The following is a 19,107-nucleotide window of genomic DNA, read 5'->3' on the forward strand; positions in this document are numbered from 1 at the left end:
CCGGTTATTGCTCCCTCTTCATTGTGCCGACTCGAGGCGGAAGCGCCTGAAGTCCTGCACAAACCCGTCCGCGCAGCCCTTCCGGAAACGCTCCCCCTCCGTCATCACGCACCTCAACCTGCCCGGCGCGCAGCGATGACATCACACTCCGGCCGCCATGACACTAGAGGCAAAGTAGAACGCACTGCCCTGTGCCCATGGACAGCAGGAGAGGACGGGGTTGAGGGGCGGAATGGCCTCCTCGGTGGTCAGAGCCACGGTCCGGGCCGTGAGCAAGCGGAAGATACAGGCCACCCGGGCCGCCCTTACTCTGGTGAGTATCGCGGGGGGTGCGCCGCGCTCGCGGCGGCTGTTAGCCCCAGGGCCAGGGCCAGGTCTGCGGGGCCGCGGGGTGGCGGTGAGCGGAGCCGGTGCCCGGCGGGGTGTGGGGCGCGTCTCCGGGCGAGGCTGTCCAGACCCTGCCGCGGCGAAGGGCGGTTCCAGGGCCTGTCCTGAGCAGCAGTCCGGGGGGGCTCCTGACACGAGGGAGCGAATGACCGGACCCCGCTCCGGGCGGGCTGTTCGCCTGCGGGCCTGGCCAGCGCTCTCGGTTGGGTCGCAGGCCAGAGCTGTGGCGGGCGGGCTGGGATGAATCCTGGGTCGCCGACTATCAAGGTTTCATTGCGAGGTTGGCGATATTTGATGTTTTCCCGTAAAGCCCCTGCTCCTGGAATCACGAGATTACACGAGACTCTTGGCTTTCACTTACCTTTAAAGGAGCTGTCACCTCTCGTGGTTATGCAGGAAAGCTTGAAAGGGGCAAGTAAACGCACGGTAAGGGCTCGGGAACCAGAAGACGCACAAAAAGATCCCTGTAATGAAATACACACACATGCACAAGTGTATATTTTAAACCTCAAATTTCAAACCAGTCTTCTGATTTTTACGAGACTGACTCACTATTTTGAATGTTTGGAGTTGGCAAAATTGTTGCCTCCAGTAACAATTCAAAAATCTCTAGCAAATGATGCCACCTACTCAGCCATACAGGGATGTCGCCGAAGCTGTGGCTAAGGTATTACAATATGTTAACAAGGGCAGGGGGCATGGGAAGAAGCTGTGGTGGTGGCAAGTCAATTGTACCAATGTTAGCACAGGTCAGCCCTGCATTTCTCTCTACCCATCTGCACAAAGTACAGTCAAGATTTTTTTAAATCCGCGATTACCCTTTAGAAATGTACCTCTCATGTGGCCCCTGGTTTACATGGCACTTTACGTTAAGGGTACTTTCCTTACTAAGGCCCCCATTGAACGGCCTGTAATGTGTTTGCGTATGTACATATAAGTGTGTATGTGTATGACCTATTTTTATATATATAAGATTTGTGCTTATGACCGCCAATTTGCTTTTTTTTATTTTGATGTCATGTCAGAATAGATCTCAACGGCATGTCATCATCTAAACATTCAGAAATAAGGCTCAGAGAAGGGCACTGAAATGAGCAGGCACACAGGGGTGGGGGGGGGGGCAAGTGGGGCAATTTGCCCCAGGCTCCACAGGGGTCCCTATGAGAATATAGTATTCTATGGTATTGCAACTTTTTTTAAAAGTTTTTAAAGCCCCAAAATTGCTTTGCCCCGGGCCCCCTGAATCCTCTGGGTGGCCCTGCAGGCACACTTGTGAATGAAGGGGCTTCTGATACAAGGACGACTATCTCTAGAGAAGACAATAGTAAGAAGACCAATGATAGAAACGAAAGAGACAGAGGCCTACTGAGATGTTCTTATATATCCTTCCCCCCACAGTATATAGGGTGGCCCTTGATGGATTTTTTTGTTTTGTTTTAAAAAGCAAAGTTAGGACCTAATTCTGCTCTCCATTGCCCATTCTGTCTCTCTCGTGCATGGTGTCTGCAGAGCAACATTCTATTAATATAATTGTAGGTCCATCAATAGTTGAAAGATGACGACCTTCACACAGTCCTCGCTGTTAAGTGAGAAACCATGACTAACATCTTCAAATGAGCCATTGAACTTTTACTGTCAACTTCCCGTCAAAAGAACAACAAAATAAGCAAAAAATAAAATAAAAAATGCTCATTCTAAAACTGATTGTATGGAGAAAATTGAGTGTGGAAGTTGACCTTCAAAATCGACAAAATTATTATTGAGGGAACTTGATCTGTAAGACTTATAATTGGATATTTGTGAATTAAAGGGGGGAAATATATTAACATCTGAAGTGTTGCGTCTCCAAAAATAAAGAAATAGAAAATTAGTAGGGCTGGCAAGCAACTAAAAAACTTGATTGCGACTAATTGTGCAATTTAAAAAAAATTGCGTGATTAATCACACTGTTAATAGAATACCATTTATTTAAATATTTTGGATGTTTTCTACATTTTCAAATATATTGATTTCAATTACAACACAGAACACAAAGTGTACAGAGCTCACTTTATATTTATTTTTTATTATAAATATTTGTGGTATAAAAACAAAGAAATAATTATTTTTCAGTTCCCCTCATACAAGTACAGTTCTGTAATACAATCTCTTTATCGTGGAAGTTGAACTTACAAATGTAGAATTATGTACAAAAAAATAACTGCATTCAAAAATAAAACAATGTAAAACTTTGGAGCCTACAAGTCCATTCAGTCAGTCACTCAGACAAACAAGTTTGGTTACATTTGCAGGAGATAATGCTGCCAGCTTCTTGTTTACAGTGTCACTTGAAGTGAGAACAGGTGTTCTCATGGCACTGTTGTAGCCGGTGTTGCAATGTGCCAGATGCGTTAAAGCTTCATGTGTCCCTCCATGCTTCAGTCACCATTCCAAAAGACATGCATCCATGCTAATGAGGGGTTCTGTTCAATAACCATCCAAAGCATGTTCACTTTCATCATCTGAGTCAGATGCCACCAGTAGATTATTGATTTTCTTTCTTGGTGGTTTGCATTCTGTAGTTTCCAGATCGGCACATTGCTCTTTTAAGACTTCTGAAAGCATGCTCCACACCTCATCTCTCTCATATTTTGGAAGGCACTTCAGATTCTTAAACCTTGGGTCGAGTGCTGTAGCTATCTTTAGAAATCTCACATTGGTATCTTCTTTGCATTTTGTCAAATCTGCAGTGAAAGGGTTCTTAAAATGAGTAACATGTGCTGAGTCATCATCCGAGACTGCTGTAACATTCAATATATAGCAGAATGTGGGTAAAATGGAGCAGGAGACATACTGTTCTCCCTGAAGCAATTCAGTCACAAATTTAATTAATACATTATTTTTTTATCGAGTGTCATCAGCATGCAAGCATGTCCTCTGGAATGGTGGCTGAAGCATGATGGGGCATACAAGTATTTAGCATATCTGGCATGTAAATACCTTGCAATGATGGCTATAACAGTGCCATGCGAACACCTGTTCTCACTTTCAGGTAACATTGTAAATAAGAAGCAGGCAGCATTATCTCCAGTAAATGTAAATAAACTTGTTTGTCTTAGCGATTGGCTGAATAAGAAGTAGGACTGAATGGGACTTGTAGGCTCTAAAGTTTTACTTTGTTTTGTTTTTGAGTGCAGTTAGGTAACAAAAAAAAAAATCTGCATTTGGAAGTTGTACTTGCTGGATAATGAGATTACATTATGGTATTGTATGAGGTGCATTGAAAAACAATTTTTTTGTCATTTTACAGTACAAATATTTGTAATAAAAATAGTAAGTGAGCAGTGTACACTTTTGTATTCTGTGTTGTAATTGAAATCAATATATTTGAAAACATAGAAGAACATCCAAAAATATTTAATAAATTTCAATTTAAAATTGGTATTTTATTGTTTAACAGTGCAGTTTTAAAACTGCAATTAATTGTGATTAATTTTTTTTAGTTAATCGGATCAGTCCTAAAAATTAGAGTTTACAGAAAGAGGAGGTGAGATACAAGTGCTTTCAAAAACATAATTTTGAATTGCCTGACATTTTTTCATGTTAAATTTCAACTATGAGAGTGAGAAGGTAGTTGAGGTAATATTTTTTTTTATTGGATTAACTTCAGTTGGTGGAACATACAAGCTTTTGAGCTGCACAGAGCCCTTCAGATCTGGGGAAGAAAATCAGTGTGTCTGAGCTAAATACAAGTTGGGATAGATTGGTAAACTTATGGCAGAACACAAGAGGCCACTTAAAGTGGTCATTTGAGGGTTAGATTGGTATGCATAAGGGATTTGAAGTGGGCAGTTAAGGTTGAGCAGGCGGGGAAGAGGGGTTACAAATTGGTTTTATGGCTCATTACAACAATGTCTATGTTGAGTCCATGGTTTTTGATGTCTAGCAGAGGTGGGCAAACTTATGAATTTAAGTTCCCAGGCTCGCCTTTTGAAGATGTGCAGATTTCCTTTGTGGATAGATATTGAAAGTGAAAAGTGTTTGCCCATGGGTGGTGAAGTGTTTTTGTCTTTTATCATTTTTCTATGCAAGTTCATTCGACAGCGTAGTGATTGTCTGGTTTCTCCCAAGTTGTTGGGGCATTTGATGTGCTAGAGCAGAGGTGGGCAAACTGCGGCCCACAGGCCACATCTGGCCCGTGGGACCCTCCTGCCCAGCCCCTGAGCTCCTGTCCGGGGAGGCTAGCCCCCGGCCCCTCCCCTGCCGTTCTCCCCTCCCCCGCAGCCTCAGCTCGCCCCGGCACAGTGCTCTGGGCAGCGGGGCTCTGAGTTCCTGGGGCAGTGCAGCTGCAAAGCCCAGCCTGACCCGGTCTCTGTGCTGCGTGGTGGTGGCGGCGGCATGGCCCAGCTCCAGCCGGGCGGCGTGGCTGTAGCGCCACCAGCCACCGGTGCTCCAGGCAGTGTGGTAAGGGGGCAGGGAGCAGGGGGGTTGGATAGAGGGCAGGGGAGTTCAGGGTGGTGGTCAGGGGGCAGTGGTGTGGATAGGGTTTGGGGCAGTCAGAGGGGAAAACGGGGGGTTGAATGGGGACAGGGGTCCCGGGGGGGGGGGGAGTCAGGAAGGAGTGGGGGTTGGATGGGCCAGTGGGGGGCAGTCGGGGCAGGGGTTCCTGGGGCAATCGGGACAGGAAAAAGGGGTGGTTGGATGGGGCAGAGGTCCCGGGGGGCCGTCAGGAATGAGAGGAGGGGTTGGGTGGGGCGGCAGGGGGCAGTCAGGGGCGGGGGTTCTAGGGGTGGTCAGGGACCAGGGAGCGGCGGGGGGGTGTGGATAGGGCAGGGGTCCCTGGGAGGCCATCAGGGAATGGGGGGGTTGGATGGGGCAGGAGTCCCGGGGAGGGCGGATAGGCGGTGGGGACTAGGCCACGACCCCCTCCCCTAACCGGCCCTCCATACAATTTCCGAAACCCGATGCGGCTCTCAGGCCAAAATGTTTGTCCGCCCCTGTGCTAGAGGATGTACAGCACATATTGTGAAAAGCATGTGTTACACCATGAATCTTGAAACATGTGTTCATGGGGGGAGTAATTGATCATCACTGCAGTGGTGATATGTCTGCAAGTTTTGCATCTGTTACTCTGGTTTCTCTTCAAATCGTATAAATCTTTTGCCTTTTACTAAAGTTCTTGTGCCACTTCGAGCTGGTGTATCCTGGTCTGTGGGGAGCTTGCTTCTGATGCCCAGCTTGGCGAGGCCTGGGGGGTGTTTGAAGGCCAAGTGTGTGGTTGGGAAAGATTTCTTTCAGGATGTGGTGGCCATTAAATATGGGTTATAATTATTTGATACCCCAGATGGATTTCAGTGTGGGGCGGTAGCAGTGTGCCATCAATGCGCTTGTTTGTTTGCTTCTCTGTCGAAGCAGGTTTTTTCCAGGCCATTTGGGTGGCTTTTTTCATGGTGCAATCTACTTCTCTGGTAGTGTGTTAAGGAGTGTATCCTAGACTTTCTCTTCAAAGCATATTCTGTGGTATCTGAGTATCTGGCTGTAGAGAACAGATTTTTCTGGTGTGTCTGAGGTGTTTGCTGGATCTGCGGAGGTAATGGGGTAATCCGTGGGTTTCTTGTGTAATGTCATTTGTAGGGTTCCATTGTTGAAGCCAATCATGGTGAAAGTAAGCCGGTACAGGCCAGTACGGCATACCAGTAAGAAAGTGGCTGAAGCATTCAGTACCAGTTGGTAAAATAGGCTAGGTTTAACTGCAGTAATAACAAAAAATCTGATTTATCACTTGTTTGCAGGAAACATCCCTCTCTGTAAGCAAACCGACCACCCCTAAGCGTAGTTGGAGAGGGAATCAGAGTTGACCTGGGAGATTAGGAGAGCTGAAAGGCAGCAGGTAGGGCGTGGGGGGGTGTCTAAGGAGCGCAATGTGAGCAGGACCCAGGAGTGTGATTGTAACCCACCCGGTTCACTCTTGGGCTGGCTCTCCTGAGGGCCACCTGCACTCCAGCATGCAGAGCCACACACGCGCGTCCTTGGGGGACGAGGCAGCTTGGGGAGCAAGTGTTGTGTGCACGCTGCAGGAAGGAGGGGTGGCTTTGTGCTCTGTGCCCAGGGTGCTGCGTTCTGCTTCCAGCCCTTGGGTTCGTTCATTTTTTAGCCAGCTGCAGGAGGGAAAGCTCACCTGGCTGCAATCGGGGAGAACCAGAGCCAGGGACGCTCCTTCCTTCTCCTGTGTCCGGGCTCTTTGGGGGAGTCTCTGCAGCAGTCCCTGTTGTAGGCAGCTGTGGAGTGCCAGAGGCGGGGAGGAGGGGACAAGGTGTGGGGCTTGGCAGCAAGCTGGGTTCTGAGGCAGCTGGCGCCCCGAGTGAAACTTCTCCATCACGCACCTCTTTCCCACTGGAGGGGCTTGCTGCTGTTTGCTGGTCTGTGACACCCCACAGGCCTCAACAAATGAACAAGCTAAAAGTCATCCACAAAAGGGTATGTCTACTTAGCAGTCATTAAAGCGCTGCCGTGTAGTTGTGGCTCCAGCACTGCGAGACTAATAAAACCACCTCCGCGAGGGGAATAGCTACCAGCGCTGGGAGCATGGCTCGGTACGCTGTAGCACTGTCTACAGTGCAACTTTACAGCGCTGAATTTGCATCTCAGAGGGGGTGTTTTTCACACACGAGTGAGAAAAGCTTCAGCGCTGTAAGTGGCAGTGTAGACAGTGCTACAGTGCTGGGAGCTATTCCCCTCGTGGATGTGGTTTTATTACTGCATGGGGAGAGCTCTTTCCCAGCACTTGAGCCGCGGCGCTTTAACATCAGCTGTGTAGACATACCTTTAAAGCTACTACTAATACTCTAGTAGACAGCTGCTGTATCAGAGTTATGCAAAGGGATCCATGAAGTTAAGTATGTAGGAGTGGAGTTGGGAAGAGAGGTTGCGATATGACCGTACCAGTAAGAAATTTGAGTTACTTTCACCCCTGGTGTACAGGAAGTTGATTCTGGTGTGGGGAGTGATGTGGGAGTGTTCTAGAGAGAGTTTGATGGATGGGTGGTGGTGGTGGTTCAAGTCGTAGTGAAAATCTGAAGGAGTTTAGGTCTTCTGTCCAGACAATGAAAATATTATCAGTCTATCTCAGGTATATCATTGATTTCATGATTAGTTTTTCCAGAAATTCTTCCTCAAGGTGGCCTATGCAGAGGTTGACTTATTGGGGAGCCATCCTAGTACCCATTTCTGTTCCCATGGTTTGGACAAAGTGTGTGGTATTAAATGTGAAGTTGTGAGTGAGGATGAAATGGGTGAGTTTGACAATGTGTTTAGGATGGATATCCAAGTGTTGTAAGTTCTCTTGTAGGTATTTTAGGTAGGCAGCAATGCCATTATGATGAGGGATGTTGGCGTGTACGGAGGTGACCACCATGGTGGCAAGAATGATGTTCAGAGGGAGGTTGTCAACGTTGCAGAGTTTCTGGAGGAAGTTGATATTGTCTTGAAGGAAGCTTGCCTTTTGTGTAGTGAGTGATTTGGGGTTTCAACCATAACATTATTTTAATTATCTTGCACTCATAACCTTACGTATCTCTTTTAATTTAAAAAAAACAAACCTACAAAATAAAAAAAATTCTAGTGATTATCTGTGACAGTTACTGGCAAGAATACAATATGAAGCCAAAGGACTATTTGGGCATAAACTGATTTCCAGCTCGGGTCAAGAAGTTTCCCTTCAGTATATAGATTAACCTTGAAAAATTATCCAGAAGACTTATCTGAATAGCTGCCAACACTCCAAATGCATATAGAATTTGGGGGACAGGCTTGGAAGGAATTGATTAAAAATTTACAAATTACAGATGTAAAGCTTTACTCCTCAAAACTAAGACACAAAATGGTTTAAACTTCAGAACGCCTCAGTGCATGATCTGCTCACTTGGGCTGTGTGCTGAGATTGACTGTGAGTTGACTTCACAACTATAAAAAGCACCTTTTTTTTTTTTTTTTTTTTTTTTAAAGAAAACTAAACTTCTGTAGAGACTGCCCCCTATTCACCATGGAAATTTCTTGTTCACCATTGATAAGCGGGAGAATATATTTGTCAATTTTGGGTTTCTTTTGGTAGATTTATACCATTATGAGGGCTTATATTTTTATTTGCATTAGCTGCCAATTTTCACTATGGGAGACATGCTGTTGAACTAGATGTGTTTGGTCTCTGGTATTGCAATTCCTGTGTTCCCCTGGTGATTGAACATCAGGCAACTTGCAGGTATATAAAGTAGACTTCTTTGGCTTTATTTGTTTCTGAAGCCAGTTCTGTGGCACCTAGACCTAGACCTTGATAAGACTGATTTCTGCAGAGCCAGAGTCTGGCTAGCTTCTCATAGAAACTGTTAGATTAAAGATCATAGTTTAACAATACATTTTCTTGTGTTATATCTTAAACTGAAAGAATTTCAAAATTCTCAGTCTCATGATCTATGTTTAGTTATTCTAACATTTCACTCAGCACGATATTGCAGTATATGGTTGCAAACTTAAAAAAATTAAAAATCTTGTGGCGAGCTTCTCAAGAAGTTTCTCAGTTTTCAGTCTGTATTTTTCAAAAAGAGAATCTAAATTTTAGTCCCAAACTTCCTGTGATGTTCATTTACTATCTACAAATGTGTAGTCTGTCTGGTGGAAAGCAGGGGGTTATTTGATCACCTTTATATTATGTTTTCAGCTTATGGTGAAGTTAATTTATAAACTCTGCTCTTTTCAGTAAATCCTCATGTTCATTAACCAGGTTAATTCTATGAGGCCTTGTCTACACTAAAGGGAAAAGTTGATCTAAGCTACACAATTTGAGTTATGTGAATAGCATAACTCAAATTGACGTAGCTTAGATCTACTTACTGTGGGGTCCACACTATGCGATGTTGACGGGAGATGCTCTCCCGTTGCCTCCCCCTACTTTTCTCAATCAGTTGGAGTACATTAGTCAACGGGAGACCGACCATCGATAGCTCTCCTGGGTCTTCACTATATTCACTAAATTAACCACTGATGCATCGATCGCTGCAGCATCGATCCTCCGGTAAGTGTAGACAAGCTCTGAGTCTACGTCTGAAAAACAGCTTAAAATTATGCAATTTAGGATGTTAATTGTAGTTTGAAATCGCAAAACACAACAAGTTGAATGGCTAGTTTATACTCTCGCTAGTGACACCAATGCGAGAGGTGAACTTTTAACATGTGGGAGGAGAGGCTGAACTGAAAACTTGAGAGCTGTGAAGCTGGAATGAAATTGAGTTTTTATTTGCAATGGACAGTAGAAGAAGTAAAAGACTGAATATTATTCAGAACTTTTAACATTTTTCAAAGCAGGAAAAAGTTAATAAAATCTCTTTATTTTTCAGACTCCGTCAGCTGTACATAAGATAAAACAGCTTCTTAAAGATAAACCTGAGCATGTAAGTACAAATGGAAGGCATTCTTGTATGCTATTCTAATATTTTTTAGCTTACCTTATGAAAAGCACTCTTATTTATTATTATACTAGCAGCTGTCTGTGAAGTACTTGTAATCAGTATAAAACAATGCAGCTTGAAACAATCATTGTGGACACCATTTAGACATGAGATCTTCCTTTATTTTTTAATAAATGCATTTATCCAACAAACTTTATTTTCATATACAAAAATCAAATGAGGTGGGGGAAAATGACTATAATGACAATAAGTCAACTGTCATAATCTTTGAGACAGATTAAACTCCAGCGTGCTTTCCTTAAAGGTTTAACAAAATTTTAAAGTATGTTCATACTACCACTTTAATGAAACTAATCTAATTTGTTGATGCTAATAAGGTAATGATTTCCTAGTATGGTAAGAGATCTCCAACTGCTGATGTGAAGGTATTCTTCAAATAATTTAATGAAACTTCTAAATTTCTCAAAGCAGGTTATTTTGTTGTGAAGTATGTTATGTCCACATAATGTTGCCCCTTCTGGCCTGAGGGTTAGCCAGTATTTGGGGCCTTGCTTGTTTCCATTAGGAGAAGACATTGATGCCAATAGTCAGGTATTTCTTTGGTGTGATCCCGTTTATTTACAAGAATGTACACAAAGTCCTGTTTCTCTGAACACAGTAAAAACAAACAGCAGGTGTTTTCCTTACTCAGAGATCCAAGTCTGCTCCAGCAATTACTATGCCCAAAAGAAAGTCTGTCTCTTATCTTCTTACCAGGGTCACTCTCACAACTACTTCTCTCGCTTTCTATTTATCTCACACACAACTACAACCAGTCAAGTCCCTTGTCCCTGTGTTTGTAACTAGTCCCAAGGAACCCTCTTAGCCCACGTGGTTTAGCTTCTGATCAACATTGCCATGTGGCTGTTGCCTTGGGTGGTAGCTTGCTTGTTTCCAGTTATCACTACATACAGGGGCATTTAATTGTTACATGCCCATCAGTTTTTACAAGGTCTGTGATTGTCATAAATTAAAGATCTTGTTGGTGGCAGCCATTAACGCTGTCCAACACAATAATTATACAGGTTATTTCTCTTCCTCCTTTACTCATAATTATGTAGTAAAGATTTCATGTGTAGGGTACAATATGGCTGTTCGGAATAGACAGTGTCACTGTGCAGAGTGTTTTCTGGTCCACGTGTCTCTGGCAGCTACTCTTCAACTGTTGTTTATGCAGATGTTCTTTTGGTCTGATCTATGTGTAGTTAGTAGTTAGAATAGATTAACTGAATTATGAGTCAGAATGGTTTGCTGGGTCAATGTTGAGCAGATCTTAAAAGTGGGAAGACTGAGTTGTGAAGACTGAGTGGTAATATGGTTAATGAAAATTGCAATCCATGTAACTTTTTAATATACTGTGAAATAGAAATATACTAATCAGCATAACTATGCTGTGAAAATGTAACTGTATTTGGCTCACCCTCAAACTTGCCAGCATTACGTAAATTGCTTCAATTGCTCCTACAATGAGGAGAAGTAAGTGCCAGCCTGCAACTCATTGCAACAGGCATGCAGAAGATCTGTACTGTGATTTTTACTGGGGCGGATGAGAGCCGGGTGAGAGAATTTGGAATGCATCCCATTAAGCCCTAGAACTGGCTTCCTTTCTATGGTGAGTGTTCAAGTTTGTAAAGTGTTGTGGACTGACAGTACTATATAAACAAACTGTCTCATTTGAAGTCATAAATCCATTTGGCTTTGAAGCAAGATTTTCTCATCCACTGCGTATAAGACGAAACACCTACAAGGGTGCCAGCAGTTTTACTAGTGAATAACATTAGAATGCTATTTTTACACACTGTAGGTCTTTGTCCACAACAGGAAAACGTATATGTGTAGCTTTCCACCATTGCAACACTGCATGAGATAGCAAAAGTAGAATGGAAGTAGTAGTAGAAGCAGGGCTCAGGCTAACCCTGACAATATGATGGTAGAAGTGCCTCTGCTCCATTGACATTTTCACCACTATTACTACCACTAGTGTAGAATTATAGGTATAAATTGTACTAGTGTAGTGCATAGGAGTTAGGCTTCAGTTTGAGTATATATTATGCATTTTATAACTTAAAAGTTCTGATTCACTTTTTTAGTCGGTCTGTACCAAAAAAAAGAAACCCAAGACATTTTGGCTCTTCATTCCTAAAATGAATTCATGCTAATTTTAACCCTAGATGACAGGGGGAAAACATTGAGTGGTAGCTATCGAGTTGATTCGAGCACTGAGTTTCCAACTCTCTGCTGGCGCACTGTACATTTAAATAAAAGTGAATAAAACTCTTATATTTCAGGTAGGTGTGAAAGTTGGAGTCCGTACGAGGGGGTGTAATGGACTTTCATACATGTTAGAATATACAAAAACAAAAGGCGACTCCGATGAAGAAGTAGTTCAAGATGGTGAGTGTTTATTTGTTTTTTATCTATTTGAAGCAGTAAATAGGGGGGAAGGTAGATGCAGAATAACTTGATTACTAAACTTCCAAACTGTAATGTAGAAGAGAGACAGGCTAGAATTTACTAGCTGCATGAAATTACTGGGAGAAATCCTTGGATACCCTAGTAGGAATTGCTGTTGCTGTGACTTTAGATTCCATTGTAAAAGTACCCACTTGTTAAAACTTCCTGGATTAAATTAAATACTGCTAGCCCAGAGGGTACAAATTGCATCCTTTTCCATCCCCACCATATGCCCAGGCTGTACCATGGGTTGGAGTTCTCCAGGGCCTGGGAGGCTATGTTTACATCTGGTGGTGGGGTGGCAGCTTTAAGTTAATGCTTGAGTATCATAGGATCCTCCTTGTGCAGGTTGCTTGGTGGAGCACATCCTCCAGCAGATTTTGTCACAAGCACTTCTTTGTCAGCACAGCCTACTTCTTTTGGCTAACCTTGGTGGCTCCAGGCCCCTGGGGTTGCTGCATCCGTGGGTTATGTTGATATACACTGGCACTGAATATACTCAGATGAAACAAAGGACCTTCCAAACACACTGCTTTTATATAAACTAATGGATTCCCTTCTTGGGTTTATCATTGGTATTTTTTGGAATGTTAGTAATCCCAGTAGAAATGGATTAATGAACATAATTCATAGACACCAAGGTCAGAGGGGTTCATTGTGATCATCTAGTCTGACCTCCTGTGTAACACAGGCCATAGGACTTCCCAAAAATAATTCCTATATCCTATGTCTTAAAAAAAAAAATGCAATCTTGATTTAACAATTGTCAGTGATGGTGAATCCACCATGGACCTTTAAATTCTTCCAAGGGTTAATTACTCTCACTGCACCTCTACCCCGATATAACACGACCTGATATAACATAAATTCAGATATAACACAGTAAAGCAGCGCTCCTCGGGGGTGGGGCTGCACACTCTGGCGAATCAAAGCAAGTTTGTTATAATGCGGTTTCACCTATAACGCAGTAAGATTTTTTTGGCTCCCGAGGACAGCGTTATATCGGGGTAGAGGTGTATTAAAAATTTACATCTTATTCTAGTCTGTGGGAGTGTGAAAGCTGCACTTGATCGCACAGTTACACAATTACATTGGCATGACCCCTCATGAAGTGTAAATAAATATACCATAATATCAGTACTCAACCATTTACAGATACCAAGTGATAGTAATCTCAACTTGAGTTCTTTAGCAGAGGCAAGAAAAGGATGAATATCCTGAAAGTAGTAAGAAAATGCAGCAATAATTTCACTGACAGACTCAGTTTTTAGCTTCGTTTTATATCCGTTATCTACCAGAGTGTACTGTAACACAAGACCTGTGTCAGATTACATAACAGTGGTTTTTTTTTTTTTTTGTCCCATTCAAGGAGTCAGAGTGTTTATTGAAAAGAAAGCACAGCTGACGCTTCTAGGAACTGAAATGGACTATGTAGAAGACAAACTATCCAGTGAATTTGTTTTCAATAACCCAAACATCAAAGGAACATGTGGCTGTGGAGAAAGCTTTAACATTTGAAATCTCAGGACTATTATCTTGGCTTATAACACCATGAAACACTTCTTCATCAGTGTGACTTTCTAAAGCTGTCACATTTCTTTCAGGTTTTTAGGCTTTGTAAAGTGTTGCTGCATTTCAAGGAAAATAAAGCGAATGCATTTTGGAAATGTAACCTGTGTGTTAAATTTCAGCACTGGTGTATCTATGCAGTAATTTGGGGTGAATTTGGCTCTAGACAGTAAGAACAGCAAGGTGCAGTAGCATTTCTATGTTTTCATATGTGAAGGGAAATAAATCTCAATATTCCTCCTTTTCTTGTGATTTCCCTCTCCTTCACCCCTACCAGCCCTCCAAAAAGTGTTTGTAAGAACACACTCTGCATGCATTCTGCTTTAATTAGAAGAAAATGGTAGGACTGTATATGTACGAATAGGCTTCAGAATTAACTTACTCATTTAAAAAGAACACACACACAAAAGAAGGTATGTATCTGACAGAGGTTTCCAATGTCTTCACCCCTTGATAGTTGAGTATGGATTTACTGGTGATCTGTTCTCAAAGAAAAATTAATAAGCTCTAAGAGGGAGGATATCCTGCCTTCTAGTGTGAAAATTTTCATGTTATGTCACCAACTGTGGCTACATCTTGGAATGAGCTAATTCAAGTCTCTAAAGTTATGCTCACCCTTTCATTGTGAGTTATCTTAGTGCCTATGTAAATGTTTTCCTTTCTTTGTAGCAAGCACAATCTCCTTGCTGCAGCCAGGAAGACAAGTAGTGTGGTGTTCCAGAATAATGCAACATCTTCAACTTTTTGAATGTTAAGGCAGAATGTGCACAGGCCTCCTTTTCCCACATCCCATGTATCTATCTTTGCCCCCAGTTGACCAAGACAGCAAAATTCCTAAACTGCTTCCAACCCAGGCCCTCGCTTTTTGCAGTACATGTATGTGTTCCTCCCTATGCTGTCTGGTCACCCAAGGAAATTGTTTAATGATGGTGGAAGGAATTTTGTCACTTCCTGTGATCATACTCATGACTGACTTTCTGTCAGAGCTCAAACCTCATTGGTAACTTGAGTAGATGTTAAGTTTTCCCTGGTAAGGTTGACTCCAAATTCTGTTCAACAATTGTTTGGGGTGAAGGTAACTTTGTAAAAGGAAAATTTCACTGTAGTTTAAAAAACACTTCAGAATCTTTGAGCTGTATAAAATCAATGAAATTAGCTTTTTTGTTAAACTGATACGGCTATTAAGTTAAAGGAAGATAAAACTTATTGCATGGAAGAAGCCATTTGCTTTGATAGAAACTAGTTTAATCCCCCTCTCACTCATTAAGATCCCTCCGGAAAGCCAGGGTAATTTAAGTGGCCACAAATGCACCAATCCACTCACTTGTGCAGCTTGCAGGAGGAGTAGAGAGGGGAAGAAGATATTGTTACTAGAGTAGTTGAGCTGAAAGTTGGGGGGCAGGGGAGGAGACGGAGGTGGAAGGGAGCTCACAAGGAATACCTGAATGCTGGCTTTAAATAAGGAAGGAGCTGGAGTGGGGCAAGGAGATAGGACTGAATAAGGCATAAAGCCTGGAGATTGACTGTCCAAGGGTGAATTTATTCTGGGGCGCTGTTTGTTGGTACTTGAGAGGGAGAACTGTGGGCTGTTACCGGTTGAGGGAGTGGAAATGCAGCTAGAACTGGCTGAGGGAGGAGGAGATAAATCTATGGCATCCTCCCTGCAGTAGTCAGCATAGCCCACAAGAATAGAAAGTTGAAGCTTCCACGTGTATTGCTTAATTAATATTCATACTTGAATTTTAATTATTTTGTAATGTATGCAATTTTGATGTAAAAACACTGGAGTTTTCCTTTATCAGCTGTCATACACAAATAGTTGCTTTATTATATATAGTAGTTATAGAACAGTAACAAAGTATATGGGGAAAACATGACAACAGGCTCAGTAGATTTGAATTTCTAATGCCACAGTCCTCCATTCCTGCCAAAAAAATCAAGTCTGTGTGACGTTGTAGAGCTAATGTCTAAAGTAGTCCCAATGATAGACTAATTTTCTCATTTGTAAATCTATTCCTTACTTTTTTTTTTTTTTTTTAATTTTCCAGTAACAGGGGGTTGGTAAAAGTGCTATCCCTGTATTCACTCTAACTCTGTTTTTGAGTTCTTGAGGGCTTTTGCATATTCATGGGTTCGTGTATATGCTCTGTGAAAGTTTATGCTTTTATATTCTGTGAAATAGTCTCTGAAGAGAGTTGTCATATTTACTAAAGCAACTAACGCACAATGTATTAAAGAACATTTATGTAAATGCAAATAACTTATGTATGAATATAGTTTTGTTAATCAGTCCACCTATAATGTGTATGTAGAGTTCTCAGCTGTAATAAATATTTACCTGTTGGTAAACATTAAATACTCTTGTTTTGCACAGCTGTAACAAATGAGCACTTCAGGCTCATACAAGTAACTCCGTTATAGCATAACACTGAATGGCTTGTAAACTGATGTTCACCGAGGAATATTCACTTCATGTTTTCTAAGTACTAATAACACTGGAAAAATACGGTAGGTATGTAATAAGAATACCATTGTTTTAAGTATAAAATGAAAATATTTTGCTAGTCTCAGAATATACATACATTGAAGTTACTTTTATATCTTAACAGGAAAAGTAGGGTGATAAAGGGTAATTAAGTTTTTTGTTAAACTGTTCAACTTTCTCTCTTAAGGTTGAAATTCAAGCAGCCAGATGTTCATTTTTAAAATGTCTACCTGTCAAATATACATATAGATTCCTCTAAGGGGAGGAAAAGATTTTGTGTAGAATAGATCTTGTGTTGGCATAAAGGTTTTATTGGCATGAGTGTGCAATGGCTGTGTGACTCACAAGTGGGAGAAACCATGAATTATCCAGGTCATCCCAAAGAAGTGCTAGTAAAATCTTTATCTACACCAGGGGTGGGCAAACTATGGCCTGGGGGCTGCATGTGGCCCTTCAGACGTTTTAATCCGGCCCTCGAGCTCCTGCCGGGGAGCGGGGTCTGGGGCTGTGCCCCGCTGTGTGCGTGCCGTGGTTCCATGCAGCTCCTGGAAACAGTGGCAGGTCCCACCTCTGGCTCGTACATGTCGGGGCAGCCAGGGGGCTCCGCATGCTGCCCCTGCCCCAGGTGCTGCTCCCACAGCTCCCATTGGCTGGGAACCAACACCAATGGGAGCTGCAGGGACAGCACCTGTGGATGGGGCAGTGCACAGAGCTGCCTGCTCATGTCTCTGCATAGGAGCCGGAGAGGGAACATGCCACTGCTTCCAAGAGCTGCTTGAGGTAAGCACTGCCTGGAGTCTGCACCCCTGACACCCTCCTGTGCCCTAACCCCCTGCCTCAGCCCTGATTCCCCTCCCACCCTTTGAACCCCTGGTTCCCAGCCCAGAGCACCCTCCTGCACGCCCAGCCCCTCATACCCAGCCCCACCCCAGAGCCTGCACCCCTAGCCAGAGCCCTCACCCCAACCCCCAATTTTGTATGGCGGGCCATGAATGCTCACAATTTCCATACCCAGATGTGGCCCTTGGGCCAAAAAGTTTTCACACCCCTAATCTATACACACCACATTGTATTTTTTTTTTTTTTTTTTATGCTGAGTTTTAGAAGGCATTTTATTATCCTTCCAGCTGTAGTGGCCACCTTAGTTACCATGTACAGACTTCTGCGTGACAGGAGAAATTAGGAGAAATATTTTTGTAAATCCATTGGTTATTTTGAAGTTCAATATCTTGTGATGCATGAAGGGTACATTCAAATATTTTATATAATTGGGGAGCCTGGAATTCCAGCAGGCGTCTTCTAGCTCTGCTGGCTGTAAGTACAGGATCTTAACACGGCTGTTTTCTCAGTATTGACTATAGCAATTCACTTTACCAGATTCACCCTTTGCGGAATGTCAGGGCATGTTCTTTTGCGGGAAGAGAAATAGCTGTTTGAAAACAGTTAATAAATTTGGCATGTTAATAGTCCAAGATGGATTAATGGGGCAGAGTGTACATGAGCTCAAAGGTGTGAAATGAATGTGGTTAATCCCAGGGCTTTAGGAGGAAAGAAACACAGTACATGGATATAGTCACCCTCAGTGTGATGCTCTTTCCCTTTCTGGAATTAAGGCTCATCTGGCACAAGTCACTTCTGGTTACATTCTTTCACTTTTTTTTTTTTTTTTAAATTGCCACTTCACCAGTGAGGTAACTACAAATTTGTAAAAGTACTTCATCTGTATTGGTTATCTGACCACTGAGTAGTCTCATTCCTGGTGCTATATTATCTTTTAATGACATTGAATTTTATACAGTCGTCTCTGAGGGGTTTGCTGTAGGAGAGCCCCCCACCTCGGGGGAATAAACTGGTAAAGTATGTACTTACAGATGATTTTTTTGTTCCTGAAAGGTATTAACAAGAATTCTTGAAAATATGTTGTAGTCACTACCTGTGTAGACCATTTTTTTTCCATCCTACACAAACGTGTTTTCCTTGTTGGTGTATAAAGTCATCTGCTGCACAGTGAGTGAATGAATTATTTCAGAATTTACTTCTTGGTGATTCCCTGACTTCACCTCTTTTTTTAAACTGGAAAAAATGTCAATGCTGTATTTCTTAACTTGTGCTTCTTGTAAATAGTAGACTTCAGACTCAGTATTTCTTGCATTTTAGGATTGCTATTTCATCTTGGTCAGCCAAGAGGACAGAATACAAGTAGTAAAGTCGCCTGGCAAGATCCTATATAAATTTAAAACTTGATTAAAAAAATCAAATTTGCTACATGAATAGCAACATTGTTAAATACCAGGTATTTCAGTATAAGGGCAAATAGTGATCAATTTGACGAAATATGAAGTACTTTCAACATATACAATCCCTATAGAAGTTAAAAGGACATTTGGGTCTAATTGGATTTCATATTAGTGTTTTGTTATTGCATAAGGTCTTGAAAGTGAAATTGTCTAGAAACAAAAGATTAGTGTTTTCATTACATAAGATCAAAGAAATACACAAACAGCATATATGATAATGTATTAGATTTTTAATTCCTTTCAAATTTCAATCTAAGGATTTTCTCAGGTTAAAATTTATTTATTTTTAAATAAGTATCCTTTTAAACTTGCTGCCTCTAAACTATTATGCACTGGGTCTACCCAGTTTGATAGAGGTTTTTGAAATTTAGGATCCTGAATTTCAATAGGTATTTAGCTTCCCAAAAGAAGGAGCCCCTTTGACTTCAGAAAAGCC

The 19,107-nt window shown here is 42.2% G+C and overlaps 1 protein-coding gene across 1 annotated transcript; it reads left to right on the forward strand.

The window, feature by feature from the left end:
• Positions 1-19: 19 nt before the first annotated feature.
• LOC128839027 (iron-sulfur cluster assembly 1 homolog, mitochondrial) lies at positions 20-16,260 on the forward strand. The gene is made up of 4 exons (XM_054031662.1): positions 20-313; positions 9,756-9,809; positions 12,155-12,260; positions 13,690-16,260. The coding sequence occupies exons 1-4, from the start codon at positions 233-235 to the stop codon at positions 13,836-13,838; spliced, it is 390 nt and encodes a 129-aa protein (XP_053887637.1). The 5' UTR covers positions 20-232; the 3' UTR covers positions 13,839-16,260.
• Positions 16,261-19,107: the final 2,847 nt, after the last annotated feature.

Source organism: Malaclemys terrapin, chromosome 6, assembly GCF_027887155.1.
Source record: "Malaclemys terrapin pileata isolate rMalTer1 chromosome 6, rMalTer1.hap1, whole genome shotgun sequence".
In the NCBI taxonomy this organism is placed as follows: domain Eukaryota; kingdom Metazoa; phylum Chordata; order Testudines; family Emydidae; genus Malaclemys; species Malaclemys terrapin.